The sequence below is a fragment of the Muntiacus reevesi genome, chromosome X (assembly GCF_963930625.1).
Source record: "Muntiacus reevesi chromosome X, mMunRee1.1, whole genome shotgun sequence".
Taxonomy (NCBI): domain Eukaryota; kingdom Metazoa; phylum Chordata; class Mammalia; order Artiodactyla; family Cervidae; genus Muntiacus; species Muntiacus reevesi.
In genome coordinates this window covers 12,697,754-12,725,604 of record NC_089271.1, presented here as the reverse complement: position 1 = coordinate 12,725,604, position 27,851 = coordinate 12,697,754, and the positions used below count along the sequence as shown (strand labels likewise).

The window sequence follows — 27,851 nt, the reverse complement described above, 5'->3', positions numbered from 1 at the left end:
AATTCTGATATGTCTCTTTTTTAAACCTAATTTCTATATCTCATAATAGTCAATAAGATATATTTTATTAATCTTTTACACAGCAGTTAATCTGATCATACCAGCTCACTGGATCTACTTCTACCTTTATTCCTCTTATGTAGGAATCAAGAATAAGAATTTTGTTAGTGTATATTTAAATACTGTTCATTGACTTCAATTTCTGGGAGATATAGCTGACTGTTGGTTCTACTGCACCGAACACAGCAACATGAAATTAGATTATCAAGGATACTATTTACATGGATCATTTCATTTTGTATGTTTCCACTGGCCATGGGATGACTTACTCATCAACTATCTTGTAAGGACTGTAGGATGAAAAATACAACCAGGTAAACTTAAAGGCATCAATTACTAAAAGGTGAGCTGTCCTGGAGATCTGAGTCTATAAAGTTATTCCTAGCATGCGAGTTATAGCATCTTTTAAATCCAATAAACTGAAAATAAGCATCCTTAAGTATCTTAAGTATTTACTATGGAATAAACCCTAGCATATAATAACACTTTTATAACTAGTCATTATATCTACTGTACATGGGTTTTAATAATCTGTAGTAAAGTAAGAGTCAAAGAGAATAATTCAAAATTTATATATTAAACTACCTAGTACATGATCTGTGGCTCCCAGACTTTGCCTAAAAAGTCCTTGTCTAATATTCTTGTTTTCACCGTTTATTTAACTGAATCACCTGGCTTATAAAATCCCAAATTACTGCTAATTCAAGTCGATTTAATAGGATGCCACTGGTGTACGTATATTGGTAGGTACTACATAAAGAAGTTCCATGAAACCCATTGCTCTGCAATCTGTGAAGATATTTTCAAGGATGCTATTCATTATCCTGTAAAACGTCTTCCCTTTGAAGACCCATGAAAGACTTTTCTTCTAGTTCAAGTATCAGGAATGGATGAACTTCTCTTAAGACACAGGTTTTAAAGTATGTCCACTGAGTAATTTTAAATGTTTCCGTTTCTTTCAGGCAAGGTTAAAGCCAAATTGGTGGCCTAACTCTAAAAAATAATTGTAAAAATTTTTGACTTACAATTCTGTATACATCTTTACAGGCCAGCTTAAATCTTTTGTGAATTGCAAGGATTACATATAATTATATATATATATATAAACATTATTATGTATAAACATAGAAATATATAAACTATATAAACATAATTCAGTAATATTCTAGTACTTGGAAATATTAATGAGTTACATACTAAGTAATGCAAATAAATCTTATTTATAAATTAAAGTTAATGAAATAAAATATAAGTAGTTTGAAAAATTATCAGACAGCTCAACTCTCTACCCCTGTATTTGTTAATAAAAAACATTAGCATTTTTTTATGATTCTGGGTTAATTCAAATACTAATTATTAGAATACTATCATACATAAAGGATAACAGAATCATAATTTATTTTCATGGGATATTTATTTACCTAGGCATTTTGGTTTAGATTTGAGATATAAAATGATTTACTCTGTAATCTAGAACTCACTGACATGGAAACTAGATTGAAAAATGAATCAAGGGCAAATGACTCAGAGATACAGAAAGATGAAAAAATATGTGGGCTTACTGCCTAAAAAAACTCTAGCTTTTTTTTTTTTAATGTCTAAAGTTTCCCTTTTTGGGGTGAGATATCACTATGATATAATTTTGTCATTTCATCTAAAAAAAAAGCTATTTTCCAGTATTACTGCAAATTCTTTATAAACAGCATTGTACATAGCTACACATACGCCATCAGTTAGATATACCATAAGTCACCACTTCACTGTGTTGACATTTACATTTTTTCTAATTTTTCACCATTTTAAATGACACTCTGAAAAAAAAATTCTGATGTACAAAGGTTTATTTTTTGTACCAAGGTTTATTTCTTTAGATTTCCAGAAGTTAATTACCAGGCAAAGAGTATGAATACGAACACTTGAAAGATATTAGCATACTTTGCCAACTGGATTTTCAAAAAGATTTCAATACTGATGCAGGCGGGTCCCCAAACACCACTTCACTGCCACCAGCACTAGCCCAGGTTTGAGGGTTAGAGACAACAGCTCTAATAAACAGACAACAAATCCCCATCACTGTTGAAGGGTTTGCAGTCAGCACTAAGGGCTCAAATGAAAGACTGGTAAGTTTTATTTAAGATTGGCAAGAATCACCTGAAGAAAACTGGGTTTGAAAACTAACCAAATCAAACAGAAAGTGAATTTAAAGGAGCAAACAAGAAACTCCAACAAAATCACAAAGTGCTGGATATGCAAAAACGCAAGTGAACATCCTGCCACTGCAAAACCACGGCATGCAGGTAATGGTGTGCTGGAGAGCCTCCACTACCGTGCTCCTCTTTTTGGAGTGCCTTCCTCCGTGCCAGGCACAGGGGAGGTGCTATAGAGGATATTGGCTCTGACAGAAAAGTTCACTGTTACCACATCTACTCATTACCCTGCCAGCCTTGACATCCAATATCCTGCATATCAGGCAAGGAACATTTCTAGGAAATATACAGTTTCAAGCCAAATAGGTTTAGGTTTTTTGCAAATCCTATTCCATGTTTGACTTCAATCACAATTCTGGGCAGGGGGAATAGATTCCAAACATGACTTGCTCAATTTTATAGGATTCTTTGGCTGAGTGGCTGGTGATGGGAAGGACAGGAGAGGAGGACGACACCATGATAAACAATGATTCAGAATGAATGAAAAATGCTTACTATGCTATTCAGTCCAGTCTCTGACAGGTCAAACATCACCGTAACAGGCTTCCCATTTTCTCTCTTAGCATACCGTTCCAACCAGAATGCAATAAGCTTCTTTTTGTCCAACATGGTCTTATGGTCTTTTATATGGTACTTCACCCTGATCCAGACTTTAAGCAGAACATAAGATAAAAAGAAGAAAAAATATTTAGAGCATTTTAATACTATTTTATACATATATCATTCCTTTCCCTTGAAATTTTTAAATTTATATTTCATTATGTTTCTCAGATTAAAAACATCTCTTCCTTCTTTTAAATGAGAAGCAGTGTATACTTGTTTCTCGTACTCTTAAAGAGTCACAGAAAGGCATTTCCGCCCCCTTAGAAATACACTTTCCCCCCTAGTAAGCAAGGGAAGAAAGACAATACAGGTGAACAAGTAATATTTGCTAATAACCTACAAGTACTCTACCCTGTGCTTAACAATAAAGAAAGCACGAGAGAAACATGTTACCCAGAGGAAAAGCCCAGACAGAAGCACCATGGTGGCAAAAGAGGGTGCCGTGCGTGGGGGCAGAGCATGGCGCGTGTTGAGAGTGGTGGCAGCTAGGACAAAGTGTGACGAGCAGTGGGAGGAGTAGCTGAACAGAGACAGGGCTGGGCTCGGAGGACTCTGCGTTAAATGCTAAGGTGTTGTGATCTGCCTATTTCAAACATCTCTAGGCAGCAGCACAGAGAGGAGGCGGCAAGAGGCAGAGAGGGAGGCCCAGCAGGCTGCATCCTGGGGTGGGGATGGGCTGGGACCGAAGTGAGGAAGTGCTGCTGAAATCAGAGGAGGGGCCCAAGTGAAGCTCTGTCCAGGGAAGAGTCGATGGCTTGTGGACCTGAGCTGGGCAGGACAGGGAAGGCGGTGGCGGGATGTGTGTGAGTGTTGTGTTGAAGGCGCCAACCGCCGAGCCAGTACGCAGCTGGCCATGGATGTGCATGTGGCCTGGGGGCCAGCCTGGGGTCACCGCGGTGTGGTGGATGGGGGCTGAAGGAGCCGGGTACTTGACATCACCCAAGGAGGCGCCATCAGCTGGAAAGGAAAAGAGGCCAGGAAAGGAACAAAGCCTGGGAAACACATGTGAGGCACCAAGTGGAAGAAGAGAAACGGGAAAGCAAGCTTGAGCAGGAGCAGCCAGCACTGGGAGGAAAACGCTCCGAGAGGCCGCGGACCGGGCGTGTGAGGTGGGCACGGAGCGTGCAGCACACTGCTTTGGCAGGCTGACTGCCCAGGATGGGGGCTCCGCCGCGGCCACCGAGGCCCAGCCGTGGTGCCAACCGAGTTGCGTTCTGGGCAAAGGGGAGAGAGGACTGATGAGGGAGACTGGCAGGCTGCCAGTCGCCTCACTCAACACACTGATTTAGGAAGCAGCAAGGGGAGAAGACTGTGGGAAACTCGAGAAGAAAAAAAGTCCATTTAGCCATCCTCAGTGACTGTCAAAAACATTCTCCATCAGGATACCGGGTTGAATTTTCATATCAGTAAATTAGAAAGAAGAAAATGACTCTGAGTTACATCGTTTCGGTTGTGTGATGGGATGTGGCATTTGGGCCTTTACAGCCTGCTTTATTATGATGCAAATGGCACATTCAACTACTTGGTCCACCTGGCCCTAACCACTCCCACTGTAGGAAACCTGACATATGGTTCATACACAGAAAGTTATGCCTATAATCAATTCAGTTGAGATGGATGACGTCTCAAAATCCTGAAAAGCCAGTACATATATTAAATATACTCACACAACTTGTTGCCTTCTTTGTCATAACCGTGGAGATAAATGCCACCAATTTCCAATAGCCACCTGGGAATGGAGGCTTCAGTCAGGTCTAAAAGGTGACAAACTTTAATGAGTAATTCTAACTCAGAAGTCTTTTAAAGAGAATACTTACAATGTAAAGGTTACTATTACATAGTAGTTCTGATACAGAAAAAGATAAGGCTATTTTTTAAAAAAGATACAGCTTTTGCAAACATCCGGAAAGTACCTCTGATGATAAAAAAAATAGTGTTTCTTACTAAGTAGGAAAAAACTACATAAAGACAGAGATGAGAAAAATGGAAAAAATCCATTTCCTTTTACATGTCAGCCATTATGATGTGGACACATTTTCATGTTCTGATTTTATTTCTCATAATGACTTGCAAACAAATACTACTATTGGACAATTTTGGAAGAACATGGCAGTAAATATCCACATCATAGTCTCGGAGGTGATGTAAGAAATCACTATGGTTTCTCTAGTAAAGTGTTTTTCTATAAAGTCTATTTTTCTACAAAGTCTGATAACCAGCAGAGTCTAACACATTTATATTCTTGGCACAGGTGGGAAATACTTCAAGAAAAATGCTAGATCCTTTAGCAGGAGACCTCCTCTCAGCAAGGTCAAGAACCAACACAGCAAGGCAGCAAATGCCAAGGCTTTTGTGTCATTCATCAGTACTTCCCTAAGAACTCTCAAAGATGTCTTTATCTTTCCCCACCCCTCTTTCATCATATCTCTGCCATTGGCCACTAGAAACTAGCAATTCTATGTAAGAGAAAACTATTGCTGAGTTTAGGTTTATCCTGTACTTAAACAATTTAGGAATATCAGGTTTATATTTCTTGCTTAATAAATGCTCACTGTTCAAATTACCTACAGTTTTTATATTTCCAATCAAATTATTTTTTAAATACCCTCCTTCTGATAGATTCCTTCTCCAAATATGATGACTGGAAAGAGTATCTGCTCTGGATTTATTTGTTGACTATTTTGTATTAAATCTCCAGACTCGGTCACTCCAGAGTTTATAACCCTTATAGTCAGGAAACCCTTCTTTAAACCTCATTAAAACCAGTAGTTTCAGTGACTCATTTGAAAAGACCCTGATGCTGGGAAAGATTGAAGGCAGGAGGAGAAGGGGATGACAGAGGATGAGATGGTTGGATGGCATCACCAATTCGATGGACATGAGTTTGAGTAAGCTCCAGGAGTTGGTGATGGACAGGGAGGCCTGGCGTGCTTCAGTACTTGGGGTCGCAAAGAGTTGGACACGACTGAGCAACTGAACTGAAACCAGTAGTTATGCCTGTTTCTTCCTGTTAAACTTTTTAGGAGGAGAGAGATAATGGGTAACTTTTCCTGAAAAGAGATCATCATTTACTTGAAGACTACTACATAATCCCCTCTAAGATCTAACTCTTTTTTTTTGGGGGGGGGGCACAATTTCAATCTAGAATTGGACCTTGAAATCAAGATGTTAAGAGGAGGCGGCTACAGGCATCCTTGGGGATAAGCTTGCATTTGGGGGATTCTCATTCGTCTAGTAATTCCACATGGAGCACCTATAAGCACAAGCAACCCTGGGAATAGAGGCAGACACCAGGCAACAACTGAGAAAAACAGGCAAATAGTATCTCTCTCCAGGCCTGGTGGTGAAGATGCTGAGCTGCTAGTTTAATTAAGGTTCTAAACCAAAAAGTTACAGAATAGGAGACTGTGCTGTTAGTGAAGAACTTGAGTGTGATTCGGCTCCTTGGTAATCTGATTTCCTTGTGAATAATCCTACATTTAAGACTTATTTATAAGATGCTTCTCTCAAAGTGTTACTGGGTCTTTATAAAACCTTGTACCCTGATATTTATGGTGACTGCCAAGAATATTTCCAAATATGCTATTTGATAAATGTAAAATAGTAACATTTATGCAGGGGAGGGATATAGTACACAGTCAAGGTTAAATTGAACAGCTTACCATTGACAGCCATTTCTTTCCTCCACTGAAAACTCTCATCAAGCATCTTCAGTGTTTCATCTACGACATTATGCCTCCAAGCCAAGTAACTTTCAACCCAGTTATCATCTTGCTGTAGTCTTTCAACATCACGTGAATCATACTTATCTGACTTATCTAGGGGAAAAACAGTAATAAATATCCATGTCAGATAAATTCTGCAGTGAATGATAACCAATACTAATACCAAAGGAGAAGAAAGACCCGAAGGATAAAACTAAGCTATTTGAAGATAGACACAGGGATGCAGTTCAGATGAAAATGCAATTTAAAGGATTGATGGAATTTTTAAGTGTGACTAAAATAAAGTTATCTAAAAATTGCAGCTTTATTTCAAGACAAGCCACCACAGGTGTAAAAAAAAAAAAAAAAAAAAAGAACATAGTAAAATATTTTGCATAACCCTCTCTAAAACCATAAACGAAGATCTGGGAAGAGCAATTACGTTATCGGAACTTGAAGTCCTCACCTTAGTCAACAAAAAATGAACTTTTGTGTAAAGAAATAACTAAGTCGTACTTAAAAAGACATGTATTTGACAAATGTCTTTTTTGAAAAGGAACTAAATCCAAAATGGAAATGATGTATGTAGTAGTCAACATTTCCCATAGTTCACTGGAATGTGTGTGCGTGTTGTGTTAGTTGCTCAGTTGGAGTGAATCGCTCTGACTGTTTGCAACCCTCTGAACTGTAGCCTGCCAGGCTACATTCATGGACAGAGGTCCATGGAATTCTCTAGGCAAGAATACCAGAATGGGTTGCCATTTCCTTCTCCAGGGATCTTCCCAACCCAGGGACTGAACCCAGGTCTCCCACATTGCAGGCAGATTCTTTACCACCTGAGCCACCAGGGAAGCCCTAGTTGGAGTAATTATTGCCAATATTGTCTCATTATCCACCTACACACAAGCTGTGTTCTCATCAACCTCTGCTGCTGCTGCTGCTAGGTCGCTTCAGTCGTGTCCAACTCTGTGCGACCCCATAGACGGCAGCCCACTAGGCTCCCCCGTCCCTGGGATTCTCCAGGCAAGAATACTGGAGTGGGTTGCCATTTCCTTCTCCAATGCATGAAAGTGAAAAGTGAAAGTGAAGTCGCTCAGTCGTGTCCAATTCTTCGTGACCCCGTGGACTGCAGCCTACCAGGCTACTCCGTCCATGGGATTTTCCAGGCAAGAGTACTGGAGTGGGGTGCCATTGCCTTCTCTGCATCAACCTCTACATACCTCTATACCCTCCTTCCACGCCCCACTCTATTCTCCTGTAACTGAAGTTTCCTTGTCTCCTTACAACCACCTCTGCACATCCAAATTCTACCATTCTCTAAGACTCGTTTCAAATGCTTCCTCTCCCATAAAATTTTCCCTAGGCCCAGAAGTAATTCCTTCCCTGTGAATAGCTAGTGGACCTAACTATGCCTTTCTTAAGGCACTTAGCGCATTTCCCCTTGAATCTGAGTTACTGGCATTTATGCCATATCTTCCTGTACAGAAATCTTAACAGCACAGTCTATACATCCTAAGAAGACCCCAGAGTGGATTACAGCAGAGCCAATGAAAAGACTTTTAGGAAATATTTGTGGACTGAATCTTTTCCTTTCCTATTTTTATTTTCTTGGGCAATGGTACCCTCCTAGGGCCCCAAGGAAGATATTTCAGAAAATCACCTTCATCTCCATTTTTTTTTTGCCCCTAGTTAGTTACCAAATTGTATAGATTCTATCTCCTCTCCATTTGTTCTGGCTTATTTCAGGCCATCATGGATAACAGATGAAAGAGCAGGGGAATATAAAGTGCATTCATGGAATTATCTTCTTTAAGACCCAATTTCCATATCTTTAAATTGCATTAGATACTCACAGAGTTGTGTGAGGATCAGATGAAAATGTATATATATAAAAGTAGTTGAAAGTTTAAAGCACTATAAAATATAAGATGAGGCCATAAGTCATGCATTGTAGAGTGTTAGCTTGGATATGGCTTTCAATATCTGGTCTCTACTTTTCTAACGTATACTCTGCTGTAGGTAAACCATGGAAAATGGTATTTTAGCTCTGCTATTCAAACATTCATCAATATTCAAAGCAAAAAGGCCCCTGGGAACAGGGGCCCCTGCCTCTCCAGAAGGACCATCCAGTTTGGCCACTGGACAATTTTCTCCAATGGACCAATATGGTGTTTTCCTTGAAATTACTGTCCGCCTTCAAGAAAATTTCTCCCAAAAACCCAAGTCTGAATAACCACAGTTTACTTAACAGTTGTTCTTTCAAATAAAAAGGGTGGTCCATGAAAAATATGACTAATTTAGTTGGTAATTCAAATGCACAAAAGTATTTTATGCATACTTCTCGATTTTGTTATCCAGGACACTTAAAGAACATGTACTCAAGGGTCAAGATTTAATAAAATTTACTGCTTCATTAGGGGCTTTCTAAAATAACATTGAAAAAAAACATAACATTGACTTAAAAAAAAAGTTTTAACTGAGAGTGCTGACAATGAAGACTATATTGGCCGTTCACCTTGATTCAGGCTGAGGAGCCGACAGCTTTGCGTACCAATGCTTCCGTGTAATCAGAGCAAATGAAAAGTGCAGAAGGCTTCTTAGCATCACTGTGAAAATAGCTCTGACCTCATGGGTTCCTGAAGAGCCCTTGGCATCTCCAAGGATGCTGAGACTAAACTCTTGAGAACCCCAGGACAACGTGTGGTTTAAGTGGTGAAAACTTGGAAAATTACTTGCCATAAGCAGAAGAATCAAACATACTTGCTGTTATTATCATTATTCCTACCCCTGTTGGTATTACCACTACAGTGTCCCTTACCAAGAAATGTAAAGCTTACTGCTCCTGGAGAGCTTTTAGGAATGAAGATTTTTGCAATCAGAAATCTCCATTTAGATGAAAATGATTGTTATTAATAAAACATGTACTTAAACACATGAGATGCCTGTTGTTAGACATTATCCCTAGATACAAAGAAATGGAAATAGAGCGCTAGAAAAGAGAGAGCAAGAGAGGCCTAGGGAGAAGGTTCTGTAGGTGGAGGGAGAGAGGCGAGACAAGTGGGGGCAGAAGAGGACCGAGAAGAGGGCTACAGTAAGGAGACGGAGAGAAGGAAGGAGACAGAGAGAAACAGAAAACTGAGTATTCGAGGTAAGGAACATTTGACCTGGACCACAAGACCAAGTGCAATACTGTTTATGACATCAGTCTGCTGCAACACAGCTCCCAAACAACTGAGCTGAGGGGAGGCAAAATATACAGCCCCAAACATGCTTCTCTGGTATACTGATTATTTTGAGCTATTTTTAATAAACAGCAGATACAGGAAAATCTCTAGAAGGTGAGCAGAAGTCATCCTTTTATAACAAAAAGTTATCCTTTTATAAGAAGTCATCCTTTTATAAGGGAAGTCTCCATTTGTAAGGATGCCGCCCTCTCTGTAATGGGGAGAGAAGAATGATACGAAATCTCCTGAAACTCTTTATCAACACAGAAGGCAAGGACTTAAATCTGCACAACCATACCCTTGTTTACTGAGCTCTTCCTGGTCATCTCTAATACCTGACTCCCAACCCCAACATTTTCTTTTGTCTTTAGCTGGAGATGGTAGTGAAGGTGGTGACTTGGGCCACTTTTGGAGAGTGACTCAGTTCTCCTGGGTCTCTCCCAACGTATAAAGGAGGTATACATGTTATTAAATGTGTTTGTTTTTCTCCTGTTCATCTGCCTTTTATCAATTTATGAGTCCAGTTAAAGAACCTAGAAGGGTAGAAGGAACTTCCACAGAACCCTCAAGTGTTAGGGAGTTTTCTGAAAACCTGTCCTTTGGTAAATCCAGATGTTACAGGGAAAAGCTAAAGATGTACACCCAGAAGGTATCTGAAGATATCAAAACACACAGGAAGATATCAAAACCTTCCCCACTCCCCACCTAAGACATCACTTTACTTCTCAGTGACTAAAGCACAGAGATAAAGAAGAGATCAGTCTCATACAGAGATATATGTGTACACTGTCAATACCTTGTCCTTATTACTTTCACCTTGCTGAGGACCAGTGAAAACTGTATCACAAACCAACATGAATCTCAAGTAGCAGACTTTTAAACCTCATCCTTGCACTTGTTCAAAACAGTTCAAAGCTCATTTCTGGCCACTCCTCCATTAAGAAACCTTAATGAACTATTGCCACACTTACTATGGTTTACTGTCTCTTTCTACTATTTCTCCTTATATGAATTTTGCTCTATAAATTGGTCTTATATTTATACAGTATATCACCAAGCCAACTGGACACTCCTAATTTTGCTGAGAAAGCAGCAGATAAGTGGCAATGGTGATTAACCTCTGAGTCAGACAGGACTAACTGTTCCAGAGAAAAGATGACTCCTCTCAACTCTCTTTCTTCTCCCACGTGCACATGCACACTTCCTTCGAGCTCTCTCACATACACACTTTTAAATGTTGCAAGATAAAGAGAATACAGTGCTTACTCATAAAACAGCAAATTACTAATTAACTAATCCATTACTAACTTTTCTCTCTTGTATTTGTTGGCTGGTGAAATTACAAACCAGCCAGAAACTATGTTTTAAGGTTAACAAATATGAAAAAAAAAATTCATAGCCAGATTCAGGATATGGGACAGTGATGGAATCAGAAGACCCCTGCTATTAACCATGTTCAGGGAGACTGAGCAAGTCACTCCAGGCCTGACTTTTTTTCTCTGTAAAATGTAGATAAGGTCTGCCTTTTCAGTCTTATGAAGATCAAGGACACTTTGAAAACTTTTAACACAATACCAATGAATTTTTATTAACATAAGGTAGAATGCTACCCATGAACAGAAAACTAAATTCTAATTGACCTATTAGTCAGTTGAGAAAATCTTGAAAGTATATTGTAGTTATTATAAATGTGCCTAGAATGCATATAAAAGGTTAAAAAATGCAATAGTATTTTGAAAATGAAAAACAGAGAACAGTTATCAACTGGGTGTCGTAATGTCAAAAAGCAGCAAATATACAACTCAAACATTAGTGTGAAATCTCATGTGTGTGTGGGTGCGTGTGTGTTTGGTCACTAAGTCACGTCCAATTCTTTGCGACCTCATGGACTGTAGCCCACCAGGCTCCAATGTCCATGGGATTCTCCAGTTAAGAATACTGGAGTGGATTGCCATTTCCTTCTCCAGTGGATCTTCCTGACCCATCAAACCCGAGCCTCCTGAATTAGCAGGCAGATTCTTTACCACTGAGCCACCAGGGAAGCCCTTAAAACCTCTTAGCATCTGTTATTTCTCCAAGACTCTGAGCATGATCCACTTAAAGTCCTGGTGGGGCCCTGGAAGAGCATTTGTACCGGATGGACGACTTCTATTGGCTGGAGCCTGTATATGTCAACAATGGGAGTGATCAGGCTGAAAGAACAAATATTCCCTTAAGGGCATCCTCTGCTGATTGGCCACAACCTACCCTGAATCTCCTCTTTCCTGTGAAGCTTCCAGGTGAAAAGACTGACAAGCAGGCGGCTGTCTACGGTGGGATTAAGCCATTGGCCATCAGCAGTGATTCTCAAACTTTAACACCTATCAGAGTCACCAGGAAGGCATGTTAAAACAGGGATGACTGGGGCCCTACCTCTAAATTCATGGGGCCCAGTAATTTGTGGGTGACATCTCAGAATCTGCACTTGCAGCAAGTTCCTACAGAATGCTGCTGCTTCAGAGACCACACTTTGAAAACTCTGGGGCTACTACAGGGGTTGGCAAAATTGGTAAAGGGCCTGAGGTAAACATCTAAGGATCTCAGACTCTGACGGCCACATATGGCCTCTGTTGCTGATTCTTTTTCTTAGCAACGCTTTACAAATAGAAAAACCATTCTGAGTTCAAGGGCTATTAAAAACAAACACAGGGACTTCCCTGGTGGTCCAGTGGATAAGAATCCACTTGGCAATGCAGGGCACACGGGTTCGATCTCTCGTCTGGGCAAATTCCACATGCTGCAGAGCCAACTAAGCCTCAGAGTCACAACCATTGAAGTCTGTGCACCCTAGAGCCCACATGCTGGAACTACTGAGCCTAAGCGCTGCAACTACTGAAGTCTGTGTGCCCTAGAGCCTGTGCTCTGCAACAAGAGAAGCCACCATAGTGAGAAGCCTGCACACCACAACCAACAGTAGCTTCCACTTGCTGCGACTAGAGAAAGTCTGGACGCAGGAGAGAAGAGCCAGTGCAAGCAAAAATAAATAAATAAGACACAACACACAACAGAACTTTGCTGACTTCTGGTCTGTTGTAGAGAGGTAAGGGGCTTTCTGCTTCAGCTCCTGTCCTTCAAGAACTGAATTCATATGCTCAATATGTACAAGACATTATATCTTGGTGACTTGCCTCTCTATCTGTTGGAGTCTTCTTTCAACGTTCTTTAAGAACAATTCATTAGAAATTTTAGAGATTTTTGTGCTGCTATCATGAGCCAATAATGACAAGACTTGAAAACCTTACACCTCTTATTCTCCTTGCCACGTTGATGACTAGGTTGTTCTATATCCTGCAGAATTATAGAAATAATATTGGAGATCATTGTCTTTTGCCTGACTTTCTGGAAATCATTTTGAAGTTTCATGATTAACCATGACTTCTGCTGTAGGATTTCTAGAAGAGTTAAGAAAACAAGTTACCTTGTTTGGTAAAAGTTCTGTTTGCTTTTCATAAAGGTGAATTATAGCCAATGTGGTTTCTGTCTTAATTGAAATACACATTTCCCCTTATTTAATCTTGTTACTGCAAATATGTTTGTCTTTGCTTCAACAAATATAGAAAAAAGAGAGAGAAAACAGATGTGGCTAGCTAAAAAGGCAAGAAGGAAAGGGAATGAAGAGACACAAGAGATGAAAGACACTTCTCAATACTTACCTTTCTCAATAGTTTTGGTGGTTGAACTGTGCCCATCAAAATTTCACTGAGAAGCATTTTGTAAACATAGTAAGTTCCTCCCCTGCATTTTCTAATCATGAATTATCTTTACATTCCTGGGGTTAACAAAAGTGCTTACTTGAGCCGTATGTGTGTGTGTGCCTTTGTGGTGGTAGGGCAGGGACAGTGGAGAGGACTATGGCTGTCAATTCAATCTCCTTTAACAGTCTTTGATATATTTAGGCTTTTTACTTTTTATTGAGACAATTTTAGATGATTTTTCTTTTCTCTGGAAAGTCTTCCATTTAATCTAAGTTTTCTAACTTACTGTGATAAAGCTTGTCATTATATTCTCTTTTATGGTTTTTAAAATCTCTACCACATCTATAATTCTATCTGCTTTTTGTTCCTAGTGTATGTTTTTGCCTTCTCCTTTTCTTCCTATTCGGTCATCCTAGGTTTGTCTATTTTACTAGTCCTTTCAAAAAATCAGCTTAGGTTGATTACATCTACTATCTTTTTTCCTATACCATAATTATCTGCTCTTATTCCCTTCTACTTTCTCTTTATTCACTCATGTTCATTTTTTAGTTTCTTGAATTCAATCTTTAGTTGATTTTTATTTGGGCCTTGATTCCTAAGAAATGAATGTAAAGACCACAGACATTCTCTTGGTCAGCTTTCAGTATTTTGTAATTTCCACTGTGATATCCTCTTTACTCTCTGGGTTATTTAGCAGAAGAATTACATACATTGCTAGGAAGTTGTTAATCCATGGTTATTTAGAGATGTTATTTTAATTTCCTAACATTCAATTTACTTTTAAGTACCTTTTGATTATGACTTCTCATACAGTTGCTTCCTGGGGTGAGACCATGGTCTGTATGATCTAGTTGCTTTGAAATTTCTAAGACTTCCTTTATGACTTAATATGTGGGGACTGTTTACAAAAGTTCTCAAAGCACAACTATATATTCTACATACAAAGTTACTAAATCATATTACATGGTCTGTAGATATGCAATAAGAACAAAAATTGATAAACTCTTAACATCTTTTCCTCTTATTGTGACCATGACAACTTTAAAAAGTTGACCTGGAAAATGTCAGAGCACAATTTAAGGAAATCAAAGTCTCTGTCTATTTACCTATCTTCTAAAGGCTTCCTCTCTTGGGGATAAAACATAATTCAATAGTTATGAGCATCATATGTTAGCTCAAAAGAGAGCTAGGAATTGCAGATACAAAATGAACAAAGCCTGGGTTGATTCCTTGGATGGTTCATAATCGAGAGAGTTTATGTAAAATATCCAGGAGTGTAATTACACTTTAAAAGTCATTTTCCTTCCACTCTTCCTTTCCAGAGAGGGCAGTTGATAAGAAAAATTCCAGTTTTATGTACTTTTACTCACAGAGGTTCCTTCTATTCACTACTTATCTTCCTGTCCCTGAAATTCTCCTCTCAGAGATCATCTATGATACTAAAGTTTCCTGGTTCTTCTACTTCTCTAACCACTTTCTCTCCCTCAGCCTAGTAAGGTGAAGGCATTCCTCAAGGTTAACTGTGTAATTAAAAAGGCAGTGAAAATAAAGACACTTTCAAAATTAAATTTACCACCAAGATTGCACCAAGGGAAAATCTAAAGATTATACTCAAGATGAAACAATAATGACACCAGATAAAAGATCTGACACTTAAGAAGAAATGATAAAGATATTGGCAAATACATGGTATAAAAGCAAACACTAATGTAAAACAACAACAACAAATTGGAAGAGCAGTTAATTTATGAGGAACCAAGTTAGAACTACACAATGACCATTTCTTTCAGGGAAGAGAAAAGAGGAAACACTCCTAACTGATTTTATGAAGCCTGAATAATTCTGACATCAAAGTCACACAAGAAAAATACAAGAAAGGAAATTTACAGACCAATTTTTGAATACAGATGCAAAATTTCCAAAGAAAATATCAGCTACTGAAAATATCAACTGACTATAGCAAAATAAATATTTAAAAACCGATTACTACAATAAACTATATTAACAGATTAAAAGAGAAAAACCAAGTGAACATTTCAGATACAATAAATGTATTCAACAGATGAAGAAACTGTATTTAGTAAAATTCACCCCTTAATTGTGATGGGAACAAAACAAAACAATGAACAAAAATCAAAACTAGCAAAGCAGGAACAGAAGGAAACCTATTCATTCTGATAAAAGACATTTACAGAGATGTTGTTTGGAGCTATCCAAGATCAGGAATAAGACAAGTAGGCTTTTATGACTGATTCAACAGTGTTCTTAAAGGTTCCAGCCAGTATAAAGCAAAAGCACTTAAAAGTTGTAAAAATCGTTAACAACAATTAGTTTTCTTTCTAAATCATTATTTCAAGGTGATACTACAATATACAAAGAAATTGCCAACTTATCTAGAGATAAATTAATTGTAATGAATAAGAATAAGGTTCTTGAGTCCAATATTAATGTAAAAAGTCAAACATACTTTCTATAAACCAGCAACAATCATCTAGAAAATACATTCTGAAGAGATACTGTTTAAAGCACCACAGAAATAAAACATATACAATATGTGGAAATAAACTGAATAAAAGTGGGTTAACCTTTATGGACAAAATTATACATTTTTCCATAAGGAAGAGTTTGGCTGATGGGTATGCCAAGTTTTCCGAAGATTTAACCATTGTTATGTCGTTTCCCAAAATTGATCTTCTGATTTAACACAATTCCACTCAAAATCCCCAAAGAGGTTCTTTTTTTTGGGGGGGGGGGGGATTGCAAAACCATAATAAACTGATTCTAAAATTTATACATAAGAACAAAGGGCCAAGAAGAATCTGAAGAAGTGATTTTCATAACCAGAAACCAAATGGCCCATAAAGATATGAAGAGATGCTCAATCTCACTTGTACTCAAAGAAATGCAAACTAAAACCACAATAAGATATTCTAACAATGGCATCAGATGGGAAAAAATAAAACAAAACAAAACAAAACACTAACAATGCCAGTTTTTAAGGTGTAGAAAAACAAGGACATTCAAAAATTGCTGGTTAAAATAAAAGCAGGTGAAATCACTTTGGAAACTAGTTTGGCATTATCTAGTAAAGTGGACTGAGTATCTATTCTACCACCCACTCAGTTCACAGTTGTCTACAGACTAGAGACGCAGTCTTCAAACTTCTTGGTCTCTGGACCCCTTTTACGCTGAGGGCTCTCCATTCCATCCCAGGCAACAGAATAGGACTTCTCTGGTAGTCCAGTGGTTAACAATCCTCCTTCCAATGCAGGAGACATGGGTTCAATCCCTGCTCTGGGAAGACTGCACATGCAGTGGGGCAACAAAGCCTGTGCACCACAACTACTGAAGCCCATGTGCCCTAGAGCCTGTGCTCTGCAATAAGAACCCCATGCATGGCAACAGAGAGTAGCTCCCACTCACCACAACTAGAGAAAGCCTGCATGCAGTGGCAAAGACCCAGCACAGTCAAAATTAAGTAATAATGTTGTTTAAAGCAGCAGAAGGGAAGTGTGAGGGAAATGGATACATGTATATGAATGCCTGAGACCCTTTGCTGCTCACCTGAAACTATCACATTGTTTGTTAATTGGCTATATCCCAATACCAAAAAAAACCAAAAAAAAAACCCAGCAGAATACACATTATTTCCAAATGCATATGTAATGTTCTCCGGGACTGACCACATGCTGGGCCACAAGTCGAGTCTTGGTAAATTTAAGAAAACTGAAATCATATCAAGCATCTCTTTCATCACAATGCTACAAGGTTACACAATGCTACAAGCAACTATATAAGAACAACTATAAGAACAACAACTATTAAAAAATACAAACAGGTGGATGCTAAACAACATGGTACTAAACCACCAATGGATAACTGAAGAAATCGAAGAGGAAACCAAAAAATAGCTAGATACAAATGAAAATGAAAGCACAATGATAAAAAAAAAAACCTATGGAATGCAGCAAAAGCAGTTCTAGGAGGGAAATTCAGAACAATGCAATTTTACTTCAAGAAACAAGAAAAATCTCAAACAGCCTAAACTTACACCTAAAACAAATACAGAAAGAACAAACAAAATCCAAAGTGAGTAGAAAGAAAGAAATCATAAAGATAGGAGCAGAAATAAATGAAAAATGAAGAAAACAATAGAAAAGGTCAATGAAAACTAAAGCCTGGTTCTTTGAAAAGAAATGCAACTGCTAAACCTTTAGCTAGGCTAACGAAAAAAATGGAGAGGACTCAAATCAATAAAATTAGAAGTGAAGAAGTTACAACTGACACCACAAAAATACAAAGGATCCTAAGAGACTACCACAAACAACCATATGCCAATAAAATGGACAATCTGGAAGAAATGGACAGTTTCTTAGAAACGTACAGTCTCCCAAGACTGAACCAGGAAGAAATAGAAAATATGAACAGATCAATGACCAGCACTGAATTGAAACTGATTTTAAAAAACTCCCAACAAACAAAAGTCCAGGACCTGATGGCTTCACAGGCAAATTCTATCAAACATTTAGATATCCTTCTAAAACTTTTCCAAAAAATTGCAGTGGATGGAAAGCTCCCAAATTCATTCTATGAGGCCACAATCACCCTGATACCAAAATCACAAAGATACAAAATCTTTATGATACCACAAAAAAGGAAAATTACAGGCCAATGTCATTGATGAACACAGATGCAAACATCCTCAATAAAATATTAGCAATCCAAATCCAACAATAGATTAAAAGAATCTTACACCAGGATCAAGTGTGAGTTATCCCAGGGATGTAAGAATTTTTCAGTATCTGCAAATCAATCAGTATGATATACTACATCAACAAATTGAAGAAAATCACATAACCATCTCAATAGACTCTGAAAAAGTTTTTGACAATATTCAGCAGCCATTTACAGTGAAAAGCTCTCCAGAAAGTGGGCATCAGGGGAACCTACCTCAATATAATAGAGGCCATATATGACAAACCTATAGCTAACATCATACTCAATGGTGAAAAACTCAAAGCTTTCCCTCTAGGATCAGGAACAAGACAAGGATGTCCACTCTCACCACTTTTATTCAAAAGAATTTTGAAAGTCCTAGCTACAGCAATCAGAGAACAAAAAGAAATAAAGGGAATCTAAACTGGAAAAGAAGTTAAACTGTCACTGTTCACATATGACATGATACTACACATAGATGATCCTAAAGATGCTACCAGAAAACTACTAGAACTCAATGAATTTGGTAAAGTTGCAGGTTAATACACAGAAATTAATACACAGAAATCTGTTGCATTTCTATACACTAACAACAAAAAAGTGAAAAAGAGAAATTCAAGACACAATTCCATCTACCATCATCAAAAAGAATAAAATACTTAGGAATAAACCTACCTAAGGAGAGATCTGTACTCTGAAAACTGTACGACAATGAAAGAAACTGAAGAAGACACAGACGGATAGAAAGAAATATCATATCATGTTCATGGATGGGAAGAATCAGTATCGTGCAACTGACTCTACTACTGAAGGCAATCTACAGATTGCAATCCCCATCAAGTTACCAATGGCATTTTTCACAGAACTAGAACAAAAATTTGTATGGAGACACAGAAGACACCAAACAGCCAAAGCAATCTTGAGAAAGAATAATAGAGCTGGAGGAATCAGGCTCCCTGACTTCAGACTATACTACAAAGCTATAGTCACCAAAACGCTATGGTACTGACACAAAAACAGAAATACAGATCAATGGAACAGGACACAAAGCCTAGAAATAAACCCATGCACCTATGGCCAATTAACCTATGACAAAGGAGGCAAGACTTCACAATGTTGGAAAGGCAATCTCTTCAACAAATGGTGTTGGGAAAATCAGACAGCCACATGTAAAAAAATGAAATCAGATCATTCTTAAACACAATTCACAAAAATAAGCTCAAAATGTATTAAAGACCTAAATGTGAGACCAGACACTATAAAACTCCTAGAGGAAAACATAGGCAGAACCCATTCTGTCATAAAACCCAGCAATATCTTTTTCAATCTGTCTCCCAGAATAATGAAAATAAAAATAAACAAATGGGACCTACTTAAACTCAAAAGCTTTTGCACAGTAAAGGAAACAATTAATAAAACAAAAAGATAACCCAGTTCAGTCAGTTAAGTTGCTCAGTCATGTCAGACTCTTTGCAACCCCATGGACTGTACCACGCCAGGCCTCCCTGTCCATCACCAACTCCTAGAGTTTACTCAAACTCAGGTCCACTGAGTTGGTGATGCCATCCAACCATCTCATCCTCTGTCGTCTCCTTCTCATCCCATCTTCAATCTTTTCCAGCATCAGGGTCTTTTCCAATGAGTCAGTTCTTTGAATTGGGTGGCCAAAGTGTTAGAGTTTCAGCATCAGTCCTTCCAATGAATATTCAGGACTGATTTCCTTTAGGATGGACTGGTTTGATCTCCTTGCAGTCCAAGGGACTCTCCAAGAGTCTTCTCCAACACCACAGTTCAAAAGCATCAATTCTTCTAACCCAGAGATTAGGAGAAAATATTTGCAAATGATGTGACTGACAAAGGATTAGTCTCCAAAATTTATAAACAGCTCATGATGTTTAACATAATCAAACCAATCCAATCAAAAAATGGGCAGAAGACCTAAAGAGACATTTCTTCAAAGAAGATACACAGATGGCCAAGAGGCACATGAAAAAATGTTCAACTAATTTTTAGAGAAATAGGAATAAAAACTACAATGAGATATCATCTCACACCACTCAAGATGGCTATCATCAAAAAATCCAAACAACAAATTCAAGAGAGGATGTGGAGAGAAGGGAACCTTCCTACGTTGTTGGTAGGAATGTTAAATTTCTACAAGCGATATGGAGAACAGTATGGAGGTTCCTTAAAAAACTAAAAATGGAGCTACCATACCACCCTGAAATCCCACTCCTGGGCATATCCAAAGAAAAATATGATCTGAAAGGATACAAGCACCACAATGTTCAAGGCAGCACTGTTTACAATAGCCAAGACATGGAAGGAACCTAAATGTCCACTGACAGAGGCATACATAAAGAAGACGCAACATATATACACAATGGAATATTACCCAGCCATAAAAGAGAGTGAAATAATGCCACTTGTAGCAACATGAATAGACCCAGAGATAGTCGCACTGACTTACGTCAGACAAGAAGAAATACCCGATGACATCCCTTATATGTGGAATCTAAAAAGAAATGATACAAATGAACTTACTGACAAAACAGAAATAGACTCACAGACTTAGAGAATGAACTTATGGTTGCCAGGGGGGGAAATATGAGGTTAAGGGATGGTCAGGAGTTTGGGAATGACAAGTACAAACTGCTCTATTTAAAACAGACAGCCAATAAGGTCCTACCGTATAGCACAGGGAACTCTGCTCAGTGCTATGCAGCAGCTTGGGTGAAAGGGGAGTTTGGGGGAAAATGGATACATGTATACGTATGGATAAGTTTCTCTGCTGTACATCTGAAACTATTACAACATTGTAAATCAACTATACTTCAATATAAAATAATGAGTTTTAAAAAATAACTGAGGCCTCTAAAGACTTTTTTGTTTCTGTGGGTTGTATTTACTGGTTACTACATTTGGTATCATAACTGAGGAAAAATGTAAATATAATGACACACAAGCACTGTATTCTATCATCTGTCAGAGTAATATCATCACATGCCATGTAACCTCTGGGAAACCCCACTGTATGCTTGTGAGAGAATGCCAGTGAAAAAGGAAAATGATGTCTTAGTGTTATTACGGAAATAGTTTGGACTCTGAAGCTCTTTGAAATTGTCTCAAGAAACGATAGTTCCTAGACCAATTTTGAGAACCACTGCTCTAGACAAAATCTAGGCATCACATATGTTTAAGAATGTTTATAGCAGCATTGTACATAGTAGTAAAATCTAGAAAGAACCCCAAATTCATCAATTGGTATTTTTAGTCTGTGAACTGTTGATACACCATGACTGTAAAAAAGGAAGTCAACTACAACAAGAATGACTCTTGAGCAACAGAAGCAAATCATGGAGAAATATATTCAGCTTTTATTTCAAGTTCAAAAAAGAGGTAAACTTAATAAAGCAGTGGTGAGGAATACATCACAGGTGGCAAAGCTAATGAAAAGCAAGAGATTGAGTAACAGCAAATGCAGGACCAGCAACTACCGTGTGAATGGCAGGATCGGGGATACACAGAAAGTTCTGAGTAGTGAATATACGGGTGTTTATTTTATGTTTTATATATTTTGTATGTAAAATATACTTCAAAATTAAGAAATAAGAGACCAACACAAAACAACAGCACTAGAAAAAGTTACTGAATGAAGGACAATTATTTAACGTAACAGCAATGGAAGAAACCACAAAGGAGTGGGTAATTTTGAATACATTCATTCAAAAAATGAAAAAAAGAGTGACAAACAAGAAAAGGCCAAACCAATTTTAAAAGCCACACACTAATGAAAAAAAGAATTTTAAACTACAAATGGATATAAATATATGAAGTTTATTCTCACTAGTAATCAAATGCAAATTAAAACCAAGAAAAAAGCATTAAGAAATGATCCTAATCTGGGTAAGGCTGTAGTGACCCTAACACTTTCCTATGTACTGGTGGGAATTAAGCTTGGTGCAATTTATATAGAGGAGAATTAAACACATATGTCAAGTGTCCTAAACTATTCACTCTTCAAACCAATAATTCTACTTCTAGACATGACTCTTCAGGAAACAAACTGAACTACTGCACAAAATATTATATTAACAAACAAACAACAACAAAAAAAAACAGGAAAAAATCTATATGTCCAAAAGAGGCTATTTCAGATAAAAGAAAATTCTCTTTTATTTACAGAACTGAATATTAAGTAATGCTAAATGTTGGTTACTTCCTAATATGGGGAAATAAAATCATGGCAATCAAAAATAGAACACAGAAAACTACAAACAGAATGATCTTTTAAGTGTTTGTTTTAATGTACAGACAAAAGTTCGTTCACTGTTGTAAGAGCTATATCTCTTTATGATAAGTTTATGGGAGATCCTCTGGACAGTTTTTGGTATAACACAAATTTATTTAAATAAATTCACATACTTATAGAATCAGACAACAAACCTAAAACAATAAAACCCACAAACCTCAGTTGTTTCTCAAACTCACTAAACTACAAATGTATTGTTTCAGTGGCCATGGATCTCCACACTATACTCCCAATGATTTTAGTCAGGTGTGCTTACTCTCCTTAAGGATCATCAAAGTGGACTTCCTCTGGCTTCTCAAACATGCCCATAGCTTCTCACTTAAGCATCTCAACCTGGACTATTTGATCCACCTGAATCACATTCGCTATCTGGCTGGCCGAGTTCTAGCATCTTCCAAAGTTCTTGAGAAACACCGCCTTTTCTGAGAAGGTTTTTCCAACTCTGGGCTAACCCAGTCACCCAAATTAGATGTGATTTTTCCTGGTCTTGGACTCCTCCAGAAATGATTTTAGCATTCCTATTCCTCTGGACAGCATTTGCCTTTAGTATTTCTGTCTTAACGCCTTTACTAGATTGTAGTGGTAGTTCAGGAAGGGGCTCTATCTCTAATATTGGCACACTGCTTCCCAGAATTAAACAGGAACTGAATAAATTTTTGTCACAAGAGACTAGTCTCTTGCCCTGGACACAAGAAGGAGGAAGAGAGAATGGGAAAAGTTTCTCATTTGAGACTCAGCATGAAATTTCTCAGAGAAACAATGAGGTATAAAAAGGACAATTAGCAGTGCTACAACAATTATGACCTTCAAATTTGTTCTTTTTGCAGCTACAAATCTATCCATAATTGGTTAACAATTTCTGTGAAAACAAAAACATGCTTGGAATTTCCAAGAACCCACCCCCAAAAGAGCTGTTGGAGTTCAGCCAGTGTGTAAACTGATACACTGCAGATAATATTTTCCTTTAGGAAAAACATGTTTGCTTAAGTCTACCTAAAGCCACTTCTGAAACAAAATATTGTTAATGGTGAGAGAAAGGGGAAAATCAAAAAGGAGGAAAGTGGTTGTTCTCAATATCTAACTAACTTTTAAAAAGTAAACTTGAAAGGCATACAACCCTTTGTGCCAGTTTCCTACTCTACCTGTACCCAATGCTCTATTTCACGGAACAGCGGAAACTCTGAGGGGAGAAAATCTCAAGAATTTTTCTTTTCCTTACCAATGCAAGTCTTTAATTAAATCAGTATTTGCCATGGCTGTGCAGATAACTCATTCACACATACCCAGGTGTGACAAAATCCTCCTTAAACTTAATACCAGACAGTGCTTTACTTTGAAACAACACTGGTCTTTATGAGACATTTTGTGAGGGCTGCTCTTTGCCAGATTTTTGTGGGGGAGAGGAGACAGGACAGCTCTTCATACAGACTTGGACTCATCTTCATATATATATATTTATATTTAAGTGTTGCTATATTCAGTCAATGACTATGTATTGAGAACTATGCTAAGTATATAGAGATGAGTCAGACCCTGCCCTCAAAGTCCACAGGTTGCCCCAGACCCACATTTTGCTGAAGGAAATAAACAATAATAAGTCAACAAATGAACGAGGAAGGTTACAGGTGATAACCATTAGGAAGACAAGACAGGGAGGCCATTTAATAAACAGCAAAAGCCTCTCAGATCCATTTAAACCAAGATGGAGAAGCAGAACCTAGCTATGCTTGGTAGAGTCTTCCAGGCAGAGAAATGGAAAAGCCCCAAGATGGAAACAGACTCAAGTCAGTTTAAAGGGCATAAAAGAAGCTGGTCACACTATTCTGTGGGTCACATTTGTAGGTTATGATGTTAATTTTGTGCATCAGTGTACCAGGGAGTCATAGGTTTTCAACAGAAGTATTCTTTAATGAACTGTTGCTTCAGTAATGTGTATAGAGTGTGTACTAGACTGCAATATATAATACGTTTCTTATTGCAGGCAGTGGTGAAATTTGCACTGAACAAGATAAGTAGTAACATGAGGATGGTGTTGCAGGTCACCAAAAGTAATTTGAGATTATTTTTTTCCCTAAACACAGTAAAATGGTACTAGAGGGTTTCAAACTGGGGAGGGCCATGATCTAACTAGATATGCTGGTGTTGCCGAAAGATTACTACAGTGAATTCAGAAGACCCAGCCCCATCTTAGCTACCAGGCAATCTGAGCAAATCATTTACTCTCTCCAGAGTTCACTTTCTTCATTGTAAAAATGAGAAGGTTGGACAGACATGACCTTTAAGATTTTATCTATTACTAAATTCTCCTGGCTATATCCTGCTTCCTCCCTTGGGCCTAAGTAAACAACTATTGGTGAGTACTAGCACATTAGGTCAAGTTCCGGGTTACTTCTTACAATATTATAAACTATACAGCTAAGAATTATGTTTCCATAGAAATCAATTTTAGAATTCTCTCTTTACTGGAACCAGCTACCTCATTGGGCTAAAAGTGAATTAAATGCTTTTGCAACTCTCTGGTACAAGATTTGGGGTGTGAAGAAAATTGACAGGGAGGGATGAAAAGATTTACTGACCAGGTTATTCAGAACAGATTTATTTGTTCTAGGTCATCAACTGACATACAAGCTAGTGGCATCTAAAGTTGCAGGGAACCCTCAGCACTGAAGTCAGGATGTAGAAACTGAACTTCTTTCATGTAACCAAAAAGACTACTGAGGAAAACTACTTACTGAGAGCCCCATGCTACACAGTTTGCTATACATATTTTCATGTAATCCTCCTCGTTAGTCAAACTTCACAAATATGGAATCAGGGGTTCAGAAAAGACAAGTAAGCTATTAAGAGGCAGGGTCAGGATTGGACTTTAGTCCCTCCTTACAGTAAATTATCCTGCAGGATTTTGAAAATTACTGTACAGGTATTAAATCATCAGTTAAATATTGGACAACTCCAGTTATCTATGACATGTGGACAGAGAAGTTCACCCAATAAATCAATTTGGGATGCACGGGTACTTTGCTAGGTACATTGTGAGATGAAAAGAACCTGCTCCAGCACAGGGGGGCCTACTTCGGGGGCGCCTGCTGGGTTGTATAAAGGGAAATTAGGCAAACTAACCTAGGGATTCAGATACCCAATTAAGCACACGTGAATAGTATTTCGGCAATTTCCAGGTTCATTATCTCGATGGTTGTTCCTGACAGGTCAGCAGAGGAACGGCGTCACCTGAGCTGAGGGCCTAACAAGTGTCCTGAAAGTTCCATAAACTCGAGATACTCGAAACACGAATTTCCAACTCACATTAACCCTTTAGGAAGCAAGAGACACGTCACTTGCTCAACTGGAGCAGTATCCTTGCCATACTACGGAGAGAAAACCTAGAAAACGTGGAAGGCACGGTCCTCGTGAGGATCGAAATGGTCCCTAATGGCTTCCACAGAGACCCAAACAACCATCTTAGCAAAGTTGGGGCCGCTCATGGCACACCTGCCTCAACACCAAAATCGCGGTACCCACCTGTCACATACTCAGCTTCAAACCTCCGTCGGACCTCAGAGATGAGCTTGGCTTTATTCTGGGCTTGATACTAGAAGAGAGACACGAGGGGACGCTTAGACATTGCAGGCATCATCCCACTCCCCCTCAGCCCAGCCCACCTGCACCTGGGCGCGCGGCCCCCTAGCCTCAGAGGCTGCTTCGGGGTCCGGGATGGAGGGGCCCGGCAGTGATGCGGTCAGCTCCTCACCTCGGCGATAGTCGCGGTCGTGGACATGATCAGAGTTGGCGTCGCCCCTTTCCACAGCTGCGGTCCGAATATCTCAGCACTGGTCAAGCTGGCCAGGAGGTAAAGAGGGAAGGGCGGGAGGTGGAGGCGGTCGCGTGACAACGGAAGGAGGGCGGAAGCGTCGCCACGCCGCCCAATCTGGTGCGTCCGCTCGGGTCTGGAGGCGGGACCAGGCCTTCAACCTGGCTTTCCATTCGCTTCGCGTTCGGGCCCCGCCCCCGACGTCCCCTGAACTGCGGACTCTCCCCCGCCAGCCCGCGAATCTCAGGCTCTTCCCCTGCAGAGGTCCGCCCGTACGAGCTCCGCCTGCCATTCACTTTTACAACATTCCCCGGAGGCCCCGCCTCCTCAGGCTCCCATGGCAACCGAGTTCTGGCTGTTTGGGCAGGCTCCGCCTCCTCTGCGCTGGACGCAGCCTCCGGCCTGGACCTCCCAAGATGCAGCGCGCAGGCGGGAGGTTTGGAGCTGCAGGACACTGTAAGTATTTTTGGCGTTGCTGCTCCGGGGCTGTTGCTGTTGTGTTGAGCGAGGGCCTCACGCGTAGAGGTAGGGCTGGCGGCTTGGTCCCTGACCCGATCTTCGCCTAGAGGTAGCGGGGCTGGGCTTGGCTCCCCTAGTCCCGTTATTGCGGAAGAGCGGTTAGGAAGTGGGCATCCCCAGGCCTGTTCACCTCTTTCTCTGGAATGACTAGATTATTCCTAGTACTTTCTCTATTTGGGAATTATTTCACTTGCAACTTCCTTCACTTCTGCAGCATCTTTCTCACTTGGAGTGTGAGATACTTAACACAAGATTTAACTTTGAACTCTTTGAAACAGTTATATAAAGTTTAAAGATATAAAGCATGTTCAGTTCAGTCGCTCAGTCGTTTTCGACTTTGCGACCCCGTGGACTGCAGCATGCCAGGCCTCCTTGTCGATCACCAATTCCTGGAGTTTACTCAAACTCTTGTCCATTGAGTCTGTGATGCCATCCAACCATCTCATCCTCTGTCGTTCCCTTCTCCTCCTGCCTTCAATCTTTCTCAGCATCAGAGTCTTTTCCAATAAGTCAGTTCTTTGCATCAGGAGGCCAAAGTATTGGAGTTCAGCTTCGGCATCAGTCCTTCCAATGAATATTCAGGACTGATTTCCTTTAGGATGGACTGGTTGGATCTCCTTGCAGTTCAAGGGACTCTCAAGAGTCTTCTCCAACACCAGTTCAAAAGTATCAATTCTTCCGCGCTCAGCTTTCTTTATAAGTTCAACTCTCACATGCATACATGACCACTGGAAAAACCATAGCTTTGACAGGACCTCTGTTGGCAAAGTAATATCTCTGCTATTTAATATGCAGTCTAGGTTGGTCATAGCTTTTCTTCCAAGGAGCAATTGTCTTTTAATTTCATGGCTGCAGTCACCATCTGCAGTGATTTTGGAGCCCAAGAAAATAAAGTCTCTCACTGTTTCCATTGTTTCCCTATCTATTTGCCATGAAGTGATGGGACCGGATGCCATGATCTTAG

The 27,851-nt window shown here is 39.2% G+C and overlaps 2 protein-coding genes across 5 annotated transcripts in view; one reads left to right on the top strand and one right to left on the bottom strand.

Annotated features, from left to right (window-relative positions):
* MOSPD2 (motile sperm domain containing 2) overlaps positions 1-26,439 on the bottom strand; it is an 82,860-nt gene extending 56,421 nt beyond the window's left edge. For both annotated transcript variants that reach the window (XM_065915884.1, XM_065915885.1), the window contains exons 1-5: positions 26,309-26,439; positions 26,080-26,149; positions 6,533-6,688; positions 4,538-4,624; positions 2,763-2,917 (exon numbers count right to left, since the gene is read on the bottom strand). In XM_065915884.1, coding sequence (XP_065771956.1) covers positions 2,763-2,917; positions 4,538-4,624; positions 6,533-6,688; positions 26,080-26,149; positions 26,309-26,335 — 495 coding nt within the window. In that variant the 5' untranslated portion in view covers positions 26,336-26,439. The remainder of the gene's footprint in view (positions 1-2,762; positions 2,918-4,537; positions 4,625-6,532; positions 6,689-26,079; positions 26,150-26,308) is intronic.
* A 355-nt stretch (positions 26,440-26,794) lies between these two features.
* The window catches only part of FANCB (FA complementation group B), a 55,268-nt gene continuing 54,211 nt past the window's right edge, over positions 26,795-27,851 (top strand). For 2 of the 3 annotated variants that reach the window (XM_065915318.1, XM_065915316.1), the window contains exon 1: positions 26,795-26,824. The gene's annotated coding sequence lies outside the window, so the exon portion shown is untranslated. Of the gene's footprint in view, positions 26,825-26,850; positions 26,894-27,851 lie in introns of those variants that run through there. The other variant, XM_065915317.1, reaches the window with a different exon arrangement.